Source organism: Apium graveolens, chromosome 4 (assembly GCF_009905375.1).
Source record: "Apium graveolens cultivar Ventura chromosome 4, ASM990537v1, whole genome shotgun sequence".
Lineage (NCBI taxonomy): Eukaryota > Viridiplantae > Streptophyta > Magnoliopsida > Apiales > Apiaceae > Apium > Apium graveolens.
Window position 1 is genome coordinate 21221553 of NC_133650.1, and position 14502 is coordinate 21236054.

Sequence of the window (14502 nt, forward strand, 5' to 3'; positions counted from 1 at the left end):
TAAACTTAGGTGTAGAATTTTTACAATTTGTATTAATTGCATGTCTCCTTTCATTTGCTATAAATATAACTTGAATCAGTGAATGAAAAATGCACCTAGCGATTCTTTCTCTGTTTCAACTCCTTCTTATATTGCTCTCTCTCCGGTTAAATATAGTAGTTATTTAGCAGCTTTTTTATTACTATAACCAGTATTTTATAAAAGTTTTAACTTTTTGTACTAAGTTTTCTTTTTTTGGCCGTTTGACAGGCACATACCTGCTCTGATTGCCTCTAATGTGAATATGTGATCATTTGGACGACACTGATTAAAAGATCGACTATCCCTCTGCTCAACTACCAGTCAATCGACTATTTTTCGCACACTACCTGCTCTTAAAAAATAAAATATTTAACTTCACTACCATATGAATATATTATTCCATCTCCATCGAACAAAATATTCAAAATGAGTTGCAAACTTTATAATTGACTCGACATAAAAAATATTAAAATTGAATCAACCTATATACTAAATAAATTTACTTGTAGCCTTCTTTTGGAAAGGATAAAATAAAGTAGGAAAAAGATAAATAAAGAAAAGATAATAAAAACGCTGTGTGACCACAACAAGTACACTTTGTGTTGTCATATCACATGCGCCTAATCTTCTACTACGATATCAGTTACAAAATCCATAATATAAGTTTTTGAAAAGAAAAAGAATATCCAAAATATATTAATTTTACTTTCAATTTATGTGTTCAGAATGTCATTCAATTGACGGGACAGATTGTCAAAAATATTTACAGTATTTATGTGCAACATACGTATTTCTGTTCCTGTATACCGCATGTTAAAATTGAGCTAATATACGTATTTTTTACTAAAAAAATTAAAAATATACTTCCGTCGAATAATATTTTGGACATTTGCCTCGGTGAATATTTTGATGACATTAATAACATATATTCCCTCGGTCTCTTCCAATTGTTTACATTTCTGAGGAAGTGTCAGACACGCATTTTAAGGTGCATAAAAAGTATAACTATGTAATTTATTTTTACAATTTTCTTTTTCTGAATAAAAGTTGATTGTTTTAATTTTTATTCAGAAAAATAAAATTATAAAAAAAAATTACAGAACTATACTTTATATGCACCTTAAAATACGTGTCGGACACTCACTAAAAAATGTAAACAATTGAAAGGGACGAAGGGGGTAATATATTGGGCCTCTTTGGCTGACAAATTATAAGTCAGCTTATGACTTATCAGCTCGTAACAGCTTATCGAGAGTGTTGTTCGAGCCAATTTATAAGTCGAATTTACAACTTATAAGCTGAGTGTCAGTAATGACGTATTTTTTTCTTAACTTATTTTGATTTTTTTTACTTTTTTTTTTCTTAAGTGTAATATTAAAATCTATGTTTTTAAATATTTTTATAATTTAAAATTCACGAATCAAGAAAATTATATTTAAAAATTATTTATTTTAGTTTATTTAATTAAAAAAATATGACTTATAAATAAATTATTCAAACACTTATTATCTACTTATCACTTATAAGTCACTCATGTATTTTAAATCATAATACACTTATACATTTTAAATTATAAATTACTTATTTTAAAATTTGTTAAAATTTGGTTAAGGTTTAAGAGGAACGCATTTCGAGGAGCACGTTAACCCGTGTCTTTCTTACAAATACACGAGCGTGTGTATACATACAAGTTGCTGTCCGTTGCTGCTGCTGAGATTCAACAGAAGTGCTTAAAGATACTTACTACTACTGTTTTATAGATAAAGTTGATGGAAGAAGAGCTGTTAGTAAGTGTGAAAAATGAAAGTGAGAATGGTAAGTTGGATAGATTTGTTGAAGAGATGAAGAAGATGAGTTACATAGCCATGCCTATGGTGCTGGTCACCGTCTCTCAGAACCTGTTGCGTGTCATTTCCATGATGATGGTTGGTCACCTCGGTCAACTTTCGCTCTCTGGCGCTGCCGTCGCTACTTCTCTCACTAATGTTACCGGCTTTAGCCTTATGGTAATTTTAAATCTTCTTCCTATATCTTTTACTTGATTGTTTTACTTAAGTAAATTCTTTTTTGTTTTCGTTGTTAAATATATGATCCTATTGGGGTCTTCCTCTAACATCTTAGGCTGGCGGGAGAACTAAGATTCGATTCCCAGCCACCCCCAACATTCTCACAATGGTGTTCCACTCTTCGACCCATAAATGGGCTTTCGAGTGAGGGGGAGTGTTAAATATATGATCCTGTTGGGGCCTTCCTCTAACACCTTAACAAAAAATGCGGTCTGTCTGTTTGTAGAGATTCTATGCCTCTGTCTGTGTGTGTGCGCCAATTGAATGTGTTGTTGAATTATGTGTACCACCATAGTGCTCCCTAGTAAATTTTAATCAAGGTCTAAATACTGAATGTTAAATTTTGCCAACAGTTTGGACTGGCTAGCGCGTCAGAGACATTGTGTGGACAAGCTTATGGAGCAGAGCAATTTAAAAAGCTTGGAGTTTATACCTACGGTGCCATTATCTCTCTCCTTGTACTTTGTATACCTGTATCTTTCTTATGGCTATACATGGATGAATTCCTTGTATTGATTGGCCAAGACCCTTTAATCTCGCTTGAAGCTGGCAAATACGCAATGTGGCTAATTCCTACACTGTTTCCCTATGCTATACTTCAACTACTTGTTCGCTACTTGCAGTCACAGAGTCTGATCCTCCCAATGGTCTTGAGCTCAATTGCTGCTCTAGTTTTACATATACCTCTTTGTTGGGCATTAGTATTCAAGTTTAATTTAGGAAGCAGTGGAGCAGCTTTATCCCTTGGTTTTTCACATTGGCTGAATGTAATCTTGCTTGGAATTTATGTGAAATACTCGTCGTCCTGTGAAAAGACTCGTGTCTCCTTCTCAAATGATGTTTTTTTGAATATCGGGGAGTTCTTTCGCTTTGCTATTCCTTCTGCTGTCATGGTCTGGTAATAAACTCAATTCATCTTCTTGTGATCTTTAAGTATGTTAGCATTTCTTGCAATAATATCTTACTTAACATTCATGATCCACTTGGCCGCTTTAAATTTTCCGGATGCTCTGTAACAGTCTAGAATGGTGGTCATTTGAGCTAATAATATTGCTTGCTGGAAAATTGGAAAATCCCCAACTGGAGACTTCAGTTCTTTCAATATGGTAGGCTTGTATATCTATAATTTACAATTTTATAATTGTTTTCATACATAAGAGTTTCACAGTTTAATGGCTAGTCTTATTGTAACAGCTTTACGGTGACTGCACTACACTATTATATACCATATTCTTTTGGGGCTGCTGCCAGGTTGGTCCAGAAAACCCTTTTCAAGTTGTATGTATGATAGCTTACAATGTCATACAAATGGCTTACTTTTATCGTCTTCAATGTGTTTACATAGTTTCTAAATTCTGCACTTATGGATTTACTTGTTGCTTTTATGCAGTACTCGAGTGTCGAATGCACTTGGCGCTGGAAATCCAAATGCTGCTCATAAAGCGACAATGACTGTAATGGTTCTTGGAGCAGCAGAGGTTATTGCTGCAGTTTCAGTTCTTTACTGCTGCCGTGATGTTCTTGGATATGCATTTGGTTATGAACAGGAAGTTGTGGACTATGTCAAAGATATGACACCAATTATATGTCTTTCCATGATAATGGACAGCTTACAAGCTGTAGTTTCAGGTAATATTTTCACTCAAACACTGTAAAAGGACAAATTTCTTTTTTAGTACAGAATTATGGTCATTAAGGTATTTTAACACAATAATTTTCCATTGTTAGGAATTGCTAGGGGAACAGGTTGGCAACATATTGGAGCCTATGTAAATCTTGGAGCATATTATGTAGTTGGGATACCAGTAGCCCTGATATCTGGTTTCGTTCTGCAATTTGGAGGAAAGGGCCTTTGGTTAGGTTTTCTTGGAGGAGCACTGGTGCAATGTATTATGCTTTCTGTCATAACGAGTTGCACAGACTGGCGAAAACAGGTTTTTGTTATTTTATCAGCATAGTTGTATTTCCGTTGATGCATAAAATAATTTAAAATTCTCAGTTCTTTGGATTTTTTTATGGAAAAAAGTGATGCCTGATGAATTGTACCGATGTTGATAATGGTATTACAGGCAAGGAAGGCGAGGGAAAGAATATTTGAGAATGAATTAACAAACGGTTAAGTTTACACTAGCTTAAGTTCGTAACTTAAATTTGCATGCTACGTTAGCATTGTCTCACCAGAATTCCTCTTTGTGAGTGCAGGACTTGTTCAATAGCTGATCAAACGTCACGGTGCACAACAGAAATTTTGAGATGACATTCAGTAACTGAGAGGACTTGTAGCAACTGCATATAGGATACAAGGCCAAGACTCTTTGCTTACTCAACATCAAAGCTCTGATTTGGAAAAGTTGGCTCAACTATTAGGTATTTTAAACCTCTAGATTCGGCCATCTAAATGCAGAAACATTGTAAATGTTTATTGGCCTTCTTGACGATGATATTATCATATAGAGAAACGATAGCAAAAGGAAGAGAGGAATAATTTGTGGCAAACTGATTGTCCTGAAGTTGCAGATACAAGAAGTAGTAACTTGTTTTTCTACTCTCTCTTTTCCTATTGTCTTTTAGCCCTTTTTTTGCTAAGCTCTTTTGGCCCTTCTTTGTTTGCCCTGGTTGAAGAAACTTAAAAGCATGCCTGCCATTGCCCAACTATCTCCAGGCTCCAGCTACTAAAAAAATTTACATACATGAGAATAATACAGTAACAAGAGCATCAAATATTAAAAAAAAATATTTATAACTTTGAGACAAAAAATGAGTAAAATGATTTAGCAAAAAAAAAAAAGAGTAATATGAACCATGGTTTAAACTTACTTCAAATGTATTTAAATTAAAATAATCACATTTTTATTATTTTATTTTTATTATTTTTCACGTTAATGATATATTTCTTCTTATTAGTTATTATTATCATGATTCTTATTATTTTGAAAGAATTATTATCACGGTTCTTGCCGAAATTAAAAAACTGATTAAATTTTTTTCTTTCAAAATTAGCCCTTATTTCTTTGAAAGAATTATCCCCGTGATTCTTACTAAAATCTGGAAAAATAAATGATTTTTTTTTTGCCTCTGGTACCCGTTTCTCTAGATTTTTTTAGGTTACAAACTCTCAAAATAGTGCTAAGAAAATAAGATAGACGTGATAGAAAACCCCGCTAGCAAAATAGATGAATAAATCCTGAGAGGCGTGAGATTTGAGCACAAGTGTCACAACCGGTCATTAATTCCAAAACCTCGTTGACATACCCGCCACTTCTTGTCTGAACCTCACTGCACACATGGTCACATAAGTATATACTACTAATGCAACTATGCAACTATCTGTCTCCCCCTTTCCTCTCTCTCACATCATTTACAATTTTAAATTCAGGTAAGCAATCACAACTTCTTTTACATTTACAGTTCACACCCTATCAATTACTTGATCTGTACTCATTTATGTGGTTTTCTTTTCTAGCGATCTTACGAAATCATCATGTCCAGTCGTGGCGATTTCTCGGACGACTTTGACATGCAATTAATCGGAAACTTCCTGAGTTTCGCTTCGAGAGGAGACAGAGTTGGACTTAACATGATGCTGAGAGAAGGCATTTCTCCTAATGTCCAGGATTATGATAAGAGAACTGCTCTGCATCTTGCAGCTAGTGAAGGACATGCCTCCATTGTCGAGCTCCTCGTGCAATACAAAGCTGATGTTAACCTGGAAGATCGGTGGCAACGAACTGTAAGGATTTTACTATTGCAAATTTTATGTTTGATCGCGTTAATGTAATTATGTTTAGTGTATTAAATTGTGAAATTCACAAAACTTAATTACTACAAATATTAAATTTTGCAGTTGAATTAACTAGTTTAGCGATTTTTTTAGTTGCTTTATATTCTGCATTATTTGTTGTATATTCCAGTGTAATGGTGCTCGAATCTGTATTGTGTTATTGTGATAATTTTTTTCGATAGGAATGTTTATTGGATTACTGTTAGTCCCTTAACAATATAACAAGAATTACAGAAGGGGGTTGAATGGAATTCTTGAACCTTTTTCTTGAAATAAAAATGTTCAACTCGAATATAGATATAAGTGTTTTGATTAGCACAATGCGGAATAAAAACTTAATTGAATCAAAACATAAGTAATTAAAAACAAGAGTCTTTAAAAACTTTCTGGTGGATTTAAACAATTCCACCAGAGATATATATTATATATCGAGAGAACTCTGTGTGCAAGAATACTCACAGCTGCTTACAAATCGAACTACTGAGAATACAGGGAAATGCTAAGGATTTTGCTTACAAAGATTTCTCTCTTTTTTTGTATCTCAGTTAACTTCTTTTATTTGCTACGTTCTTGGTTTATATATTACCAAAATTACAAAGTCAAAAAGACTAAATAAATATAAAAACTATCAGTCTTAAGCTTTGCTACTTTTCATCCTCTATTACCCAGTTAATGGGCTTCCACAGTAGATTTGTATACATCTCGACGGCTGTGCTCAGTATTCACTGTTCAACTGCTGTTTGAATTCTTTATATGATCATCTGTTGGACTTTATGAATATCCGTTGGATATATGATCATCCGTCGACTTTCAGAACATCCGTTGATGGCTTCATTGATCATCCGTCGACTGCTATATTAAACATCCGTTGATAGTCATTTAATCATCCGTCGATGGCTTTATTAATCATCCGTCGGTAGCTATTTTGGCACTTGACTTCATTTCACTTATGCAGAATTACAAGACATCATTTATATACAATTAATTAACCTATTCTGCATATCTAGTTAAAGTCAACATCACTTATAGGCTACTACAGAATCTATACAAAGATGTATACAGAACTGAGTTACAGACTTATTATTACATAAGCTACTCACTCGATGGATAATAAGTTAACATCCGTCGGTACTATAATGAGTTATCCGTCGGGACTATAACTCTTATCCGTCGAGTGCTACATTATTTCACTAAGTAAAATCTACTTAGATGTTTTGTTTATGAAATCATTAAGTACACAACATATGCACAACAATTACTTATTTAGGATCAGTAGACCCTAGATATTTTGGGCACTGAACTTAATATAATTTAATTGTCGATGGACTATGGAAGTATGGAACACTATCGAGTTGGCTCTCTGGTAGATTTATGCCAATTTCCTGCTGAGCAGCAATGCCACTTAAAGTAGCCACAGAAGTCTAGAGATCTATTTTTGAACTAATACGTTTCAAAAACATTTTAATTTCTTCTATCATATGCATCTTAGATTTTCGGGGTGATTAAATTCACTTCTTCAATTGCTAAGAAGAATAGGTTTTCTTCCTATATTCCTAGTAGGACACTTGGTAGGACCAATGCCTCTTTCTTGAGTCAAAGACCCCTAACAGTTTAATTAGTTGTGTGTTCATTTTAATATTTTGGGCATCCTTATACTTTTATCACAAATTAACCAAAAAAATGTGAATACTAATTGTAGCAGCTCTTTATTGTTAACATCAAGCCCTTGACAGATGCAAGGCTATATGGACACCGTGACATATGCAGAATCCTTGAAGTGAATGGTGGAAAAGATACTATCGATCATCATTCAATGGTATATGAAATTTGATGTTACTACTTCACAATTTGGTATAACAATTAAAGCTATGAGATGATGTAAGTTGTTAAAGTGCTAAATATATGCAACTAATCTGAAGGGCTGTTATGACAATGCAACTTTTTCCATTTTCCAACCATGATATATATGTGTGGGGAGATGGAATGTCCCAGCCGTCAAGAGATTAGTAAGCAATATTTTGTCTCTTGATAAGGCTGCTTGTTTGTCAGTTTACAGTTTGCCTTCAAAAATGTGAAAGTTTATCTGAAGTCAAGAGAGATCTTGGCATAGCATTAGATTAATAGGTAATATTGAAAATTAAAAGTAATTCTTACTTTCCGCCACCTGTTGCATGTAGATGAACCTCTGATTCATAAAATTCCTCCCAAATGTATCAGAATCTAAGCTGAAGAATGTATACTTTTCGATGTATAAATATACAAGTAGCTCTTAGACTACTAAAGACAAACCTCATGTATCACTTTAGTTTCTCTATTTTGGCAGCTATTTTCTGGGCTTGCAGCTTTCAATGGAATGAAAACATGGCTATCCCATTATCACCTATCTGTATTTCAATCTTTTTTTCAGACAGTTCGTCCAGAAGAAGGATCATATGAAGTGGATATTGACATGTCAGAACTTAATATGCAGTATTCGACATCAATCAAGCAGGTATAAACTATATAGTAATTGCATCAGACTTTCTGGTTAAAGTGTTACTGGATAATTAAGCCAGTCTTTGACATGCTCACTTCATATTCTGAGTCTGTCAGTTAGCTGTACTGCTCCCGCATTTTCTTTAGTGGTACTTTCTTTGACCTTAATAATTAAGTAGCAGAAATATATATTTCTGGTCATGAGATCAATGTGATAATTGCAGTACTGGATATATATAAATATACAAAAAAGAAATATGAATGCTGAATAACTTAAATTTTTCTCTAAAATTGTACAGTCACATTCAGGCCAACATAATATCCTTGTTTCGTCACTCCAATTAAACTCCACTTACTTATAGTAGTCCCCAAAAACGAACTCTGTGGATGTATCATTTATCTAACCCTGTTCAGCCCCATTAAGATGCTGTCAACAACGTCATGTAAAAGTAATCTTAAATCAATATGTGAAGTGTGAATGCCATCCTATATCTAATACCCGTATTTGGGAGCTGGCTTTGTTTGTTGTTAATAAAATTTCTGCAGTAACCTTTATTAAAAAAAAATTGTCAGGGTAACCTTTTTAAATTTTAGTCCAATAGATAGTATTGATAATTTTATATTGTTTTTAAATGCCTGGAGAGTTGTACCTTCGTGTCACAACTGCCCCAGACCCTGCATGTGATAACTTTCTTTTGTGTTTCGTATCAGGGCGTGTACGGCGAGTCCGAAAAGGTCAAGTGGCGTGGAACATGGGTTGTAAAAACAATATTCAAAAGAGAGATATCTCACCCTGTTAACATGTTTGTCCTTCATGGCTTGTGAATTAATTTGGTTGTTTCTTAGCTTACCAGGTGTCATTAAATAGTTTAATTTACTAATTATATTGTGCTTCAAACTTGATTTAGGGTGTTGACTGCAACGGATAACACTACTTTGAGGGAACTTCGCCATCCTAATATATTGCAGTTTCTTGGATCTATTTTGCACGGTGAAGAGATGATCCTTATCACAGAACATCTATCAGAAGTAAGCAGTACTGATTTCTTGTCCGTTGTATTTTTTAAGAACTTATGATGAGTTAGAAAACACATATCTATTGAGATACTACAAAACAATATCAATGCATAATGTTATCCTCATTGGCAGTTAGGTACTCTGAGTTGTAGTAGTATTATCTACTCTGAGTAGGTATCCCTTTTGCTAGCTTTTAAAACTCAAACAAACCATGATCTTTTATTCTACCAAATATGATGTATCACAACATCTGCTGTCAAAATTGTGAAATTATGTCAATTTTGTAAACAGATAATGCATTAAGTTGTTCTGTTTTATAATGATCCGGAAATGTTGTATGATTATAAATGAAACCATCTCTATCTATTGACTGCTAGGGAAATCTGGATAACATTTTGATGAAGAAAAATCGGCTTGACCTGGTTACGGCTATGCGCTATGCACTTGACATTGCTCGGTAATGTGCTTCTGTCCTTTGCATTTGAATATATTGCTAGGATATTACTTCATTGAGAAATTAAATCTCAGCAACATATTTAAGTTGGGGTAGTCAGAGTGTATGTGCGAGACAACAACTTTCACAATTATATTTTCAATTTTTTAAGTATATGTTTTTCAGTAATTTTCCTGTGCAAATCTCAAAAAGATGAGCTGCTAATATTGCGTATCAGTTGGCAGGGGAATGAATTATCTTCATGGGCACAAGCCCTTTCCTATTGTGCACAATCATTTGGATCCAAGGTATGGTTTACTGAACTAAATTCCTGTTTAGCGTGGCTTTATATGAACTATATTAAAATATCATTCCAAGTATATGAGTTCTCATGCTTTAGAATTCTTGTAGATATCATTAATATATTGAATACTTGATTTTCTTATTTAAAAGTAGTCATATTTTCTCTTTGATTACCCTTTAACCATCTCTGTTAGCATTTACATTCTATTTTTCTATGAAATAAAAAGTGAAATCAAATTTCTAGATATAAAAAATTAATCCTGAAGGATTTAACGCGGTATTTATGTTTTGTGCTAACATGTTCAAATACTTGTTTCCTATAATTTTAATTGTGACGTGTCGTTATATGAATAGCAAATTGTGGCATTAAAAGGTATTTATTTTCTCTTAAAATTGCGCGTTACTTTCTTTTTCTTTCCTGTTGACCACTAGTAACATGAGCATGCTTAACATGTGACATTTCATTAGCAAAGTCAAATGCTTCTCCATTTCATTGCCTTTTATTAGCTGGACAAACATCATGCAGTCCTGATATTATTTTTAGAAGAATTTCTAAACTTACGCATGCTTAGTGCTCTAAATGTGATAATCTTTCACTTACTTTTAGTGTAAAATCATTTTAGCATATGTATCGGGTCGAAAATAATTCTTGCAGAAAATTGTTGAAATGAAACTTTGTTGGCATCCCTTTCTAATTATGTATGTTTCTAGAGCTGCAATTCGATATCAAGAAACCTATACATTTATTTTCTAGTTTCTACTTAGTGGATACCCCTCTTGTCTTGTTAAAACAATTAAATTAGCAAATAGCTGTGACAAAAGCCCGAGCATAGAATATTCAGCAAGCAGGTGTAGCAAAAGACAATTTACAAAATACATAAATGGTTATGTCAAGCTACTATAAGATTTGATTAATCATTTTATTAATTTCTTACAGAAACTTATTGCAAGATGAAGGTGGCCATCTAAAAATTGGTGAATATTGGGTCCAGATGGTTTATAAACGGATACCGCCTAATCAAGATAGCTGTATGCTAGCATTTCTATATTCATTATTTTTTTTTTTGAACCATAACTTCACCATCCAATAATTTATTTTATTTTGTATTACAGCCCAGAGGACCAATATTTCTGGCATCATTAACAATTCATCAAATAATACAGAGAGAGATATTCAATCGTTTGGATTCATTTTCTATGAGGTAATGCAGTTATTTACATGATGCCTTTTGCATATTCTTTTTTAGTTACATATGGATTAACCTATGAACACTGTGTTTGGTGGGAGTTTTTTTTCACTCATCAAAACTCAGTTAACAAATACAGTGAACAGAAAAGACGTAGATAACTAAAACCTTGAGATGTTTTCGACCTTTCAGAGGCTTCCTTACAAAGTTACAATGTTAGCTTGGCAGGATTAAGAAGATCAATCTGAGGAGTGAGGACTGAGACACAAAATTTAGAATTTCTATCTGACAATATTTCTGAATTACGAAACATAATTTAAGTGCTTATTTTCATTCGAAAAAGTGGTAGTTAACTGACACTTTACATTCACTTATAATCCATTGTCAATACTTCCAAAGAAACTTAATTTCAATTCTATAAAAGTGTGGGTGTGACAATGTGAGCACTGAATTGTCACTAAAAATATTGTTAAGAGATTGATGTGTACCTTGTAAGTAGTTATCTTAAACATGTTAAAACTAAAAAGTAAAGGAATGGAAAGACAGATAGAATGACCATATATTCATGTCGTATTGCATATTGGCTTCGGTATTAAATTAGGTAATATCTTACTATAAGTGCATTGAATTTTTCAGATGCTTGAGGGAAGACATCTTAAAAGATCAAACTCAGGCCTGATTGATCTCATGTCTGCTGATGAATTGAAATTCCCTTTAAGTCGGTGCCCTGTAAGACTCCAACAGTAAGTACTAGTTCCCCGCTCTACTACTTTCATTTTGTGATGCTATTTTATAAATTATATATTCAAATTATAATAAACCCATGTAAAGAAGCTTTTTTTAGGACAGCCACTATGACTTCATTCAAACAATTTGTATCATTTCGAGTACATACGGTGAATGTACAAATCTACAGTATCCGGGATTGCTGTGTCATGTTCCTCATTGATAAAAAAACACCATGAATTAAGTTTTCATGATGTATAACATTTAGCCCCGCGCAAGAAATTGTCATGGCTATTGCTATAGCTAAAGAATGTACACAAGCTTTGGGGATGTGAAACTGATTCCTATTATTTAATGCTTCGGTATCTAGTACATGTGCTTGTTCTTCAAATCTAATTTATCCATTACAATCAACACATAGAAATAAATAATAAGTTGTCAACGTTATAAAAGATTGAAAGCTTATATTCAAAGTGATTTTTTTTTACTAAAAATGTATATGTTCTTAAATGTGAACCACCAGATAATGCAGGCAAACGATAAAATAGGAATTTTACTAACTTAAGGCTGTTAGCCTTGGGCCTTGGCTCGCAAAGTATTGATCATTTTATGCTGTTTTTAATGATATTTTTGTATGACAACCTGCTTATGTATAAATGTGCCAACTGCAGTTGTTTTGCTTTTATTGTTGGTACTGAAGTCAGGCTTTATCTATTCAGAGAAACTTGAGTTCTGTTTTTCTGGTAAGTAACTGATGTAATATAGGACACAATATGATTTGAGTGGAATAAAACAGAACAGACAGCAAATCTATTGGAGGATGCTAGGTAAAGATGAGTCTTGCTTGCTTGGCAAAAAAAGACAAATAAACGACATTAGTTCTAATTAAAGTGATTGCATCATTTAGGTTGTTTATCACAGATAGCTGAATAATGGCTATCCAAAGTCGCAAATGGTTTTCTACAGCATTTGTGTGTGTATGCGCACATTTTCCACCTTGTATTTATTATTTTTCTTTTGCAGTTACATCTCATCATTGTCAAAAACATATTTTAGACAATAATCTTCCCTTAGAAACTCTGACATAATAAACATATATCTACACATTACAACTAGGAAGCAGTGAACACATTACAAAGTTAATCACCTGCGCTAAAAGAGTGATCACTTCTACATATGTACACCATATTTTGAGATTATGAATTAGAGATGTTTCTTTTGCAGGATGATTCAGAAATGTACTACAAAGGATCCTTCTATAGTGAAACCTACATTTGGCGTAATCATAGACATGCTAGAAGAAGTCTCACTACGACTGGGAAAAGGTGCTTGTCCTGTCTGCTGAGCATTTTAGTTGTGTGGAGCAGATCAAATAAGTTAGACAATTTCTAAAAGCTTTCTTTGAACTCCTATCAGGTTATTACTTAGTAAACTTTCAAGACATTGTGAATATTGCTTTGTTTAGTAGTCTAATAAACTCTTGCTTACTGTTGATATTCTTATATACTTATAAAAAGTTATTAAATATAGTCATATTATTGTTAGAAATTTATGCAGAAGCAATGACTTTCAAGATCAGTGGTCATAGAGTTCGGAATATGTGTAGAATGAAGCACATCTATTAAATTAGGCCTTTCACCAGCTTGCTTCTAGAGGTCTCCATTTTGCCATTCTTTGCACCATGCTATCTCTATTATCCTTTCCAATCTTATTAGAATGCTGCAACGATATATGTGCAGCATGTTGCTTAGTACCTGGGCAATATATAGGTCAGTATTAGCAAATAAGTCATATCCTTATTTTGTATTTATGTTAATTACTAGCATTTTTTTTCAGAAACCAAATACTTCTGTCTGAACCCTTGATTGTGATGAAATATCATAAAAATGTTAGAGTGCTCCGATTGCATGTAAAACCTGAATTTAAAGATGGTTAAAAACCTTAAGCTGAACCCTATATGACATGCTGAGGTTTCTAAACTTTGTTCTGGTTTAATGGCATGTTGTAGCAACAACACTCTAGTACTCTAGAGAGATGGACACACTTGATGACATTGGTTGTTGGCTGATAATTAAGTTATGCTCAAGTCATGTCATCATCAGAACATTTTATTGCGCGGAGAAGGATGGCTCTGAGATCTGACTATATATCAGAACATTCAACTTAATATCATTTGCCATAGTGTGGTCGGGCTTATATGTGATTGATTTGAAACACTACTAAGAACGTAGGTAGTGTATATGAGAAATGTGCACCAACCAGCATAGTATATAGTAGGGGTCTAAGTTGATCACAAGCGTACAAATTTGTTGTTAAATGTCACCAAGATGAGGGTTGTGTTACCAAAATAATTTTTTTTTTAGGGATGCTTAGCGTGACATATGGCCGTAGTATAATGTGCACGCAATCTGCAATTAAATAAAGATTAATCATAAGTCAGTACATTTGAACATCATTTTATTCCTTTAAGATAAGTGTATTATTATATACACA

At 33.4% G+C, this 14502-nt stretch overlaps 2 protein-coding genes across 8 annotated transcripts; both read left to right on the forward strand.

Annotated features, from left to right (window-relative positions):
- Nucleotides 1-1654: 1654 nt before the first annotated feature.
- LOC141717889 (protein DETOXIFICATION 14-like) lies at nt 1655-4426 on the forward strand. Of its 2 annotated transcripts, XM_074520119.1 has the most exons (8): nt 1656-2027; nt 2441-2985; nt 3107-3193; nt 3282-3338; nt 3478-3716; nt 3816-4021; nt 4157-4202; nt 4290-4426. In XM_074520119.1, the coding sequence occupies exons 1-8, from the start codon at nt 1791-1793 to the stop codon at nt 4301-4303; spliced, it is 1431 nt and encodes a 476-aa protein (XP_074376220.1). In that variant the 5' UTR covers nt 1656-1790; the 3' UTR covers nt 4304-4426. The 2 variants fall into 2 exon arrangements, with proteins under 2 accessions (XP_074376221.1, XP_074376220.1); XM_074520120.1 differs by lacking the exon at nt 4157-4202 and having other exon boundaries at nt 1655-2027; nt 4290-4425.
- On the forward strand, nt 4315-13787 carry LOC141717890 (serine/threonine-protein kinase 12-like). 6 transcript variants are annotated; one of them, XM_074520123.1, is made up of 13 exons: nt 5084-5463; nt 5551-5817; nt 7592-7684; nt 8276-8359; nt 9055-9146; nt 9252-9372; nt 9738-9817; nt 10039-10101; nt 11034-11125; nt 11210-11298; nt 11920-12026; nt 12681-12752; nt 13234-13365. In XM_074520123.1, the coding sequence occupies exons 2-12, from the start codon at nt 5569-5571 to the stop codon at nt 12736-12738; spliced, it is 1128 nt and encodes a 375-aa protein (XP_074376224.1). In that variant the 5' UTR covers nt 5084-5463; nt 5551-5568; the 3' UTR covers nt 12739-12752; nt 13234-13365. The 6 variants fall into 6 exon arrangements, 4 of the variants coding, with proteins under 4 accessions (XP_074376223.1, XP_074376224.1, XP_074376225.1 ...); XR_012573831.1 differs by lacking the exon at nt 12681-12752 and adding an exon at nt 13567-13787 and having other exon boundaries at nt 5096-5463; nt 13234-13425; XR_012573830.1 differs by lacking the exon at nt 12681-12752 and adding an exon at nt 13555-13787 and having other exon boundaries at nt 5097-5463; nt 13234-13425.
- Nucleotides 13788-14502: the final 715 nt, after the last annotated feature.

What these genes read in the sequence shown, in the direction of transcription:
- LOC141717889 (XM_074520119.1), top strand. Translation starts at nt 1,791, where the DNA reads ATGGAAGAAGAGCTGTTAGTAAGTGTGAAAAATGAAAGTGAGAATGGT. An exon ending in CCTTCTGCTGTCATGGTCTG is followed by an intron (nt 2,986 to 3,106) that starts GTAATAAACTCA and finishes GCTCTGTAACAG; the next exon opens with TCTAGAATGGTGGTCATTTG. An exon ending in GCACAGACTGGCGAAAACAG is followed by an intron (nt 4,022 to 4,156) that starts GTTTTTGTTATT and finishes ATGGTATTACAG; the next exon opens with GCAAGGAAGGCGAGGGAAAG.
- LOC141717890 (XM_074520122.1), top strand. Translation starts at nt 5,569, where the DNA reads ATGTCCAGTCGTGGCGATTTCTCGGACGACTTTGACATGCAATTAATC. An exon ending in AAGATCGGTGGCAACGAACT is followed by an intron (nt 5,818 to 7,591) that starts GTAAGGATTTTA and finishes GTTAACATCAAG; the next exon opens with CCCTTGACAGATGCAAGGCT. An exon ending in ACCGCCTAATCAAGATAGCT is followed by an intron (nt 11,126 to 11,209) that starts GTATGCTAGCAT and finishes TTTGTATTACAG; the next exon opens with CCCAGAGGACCAATATTTCT.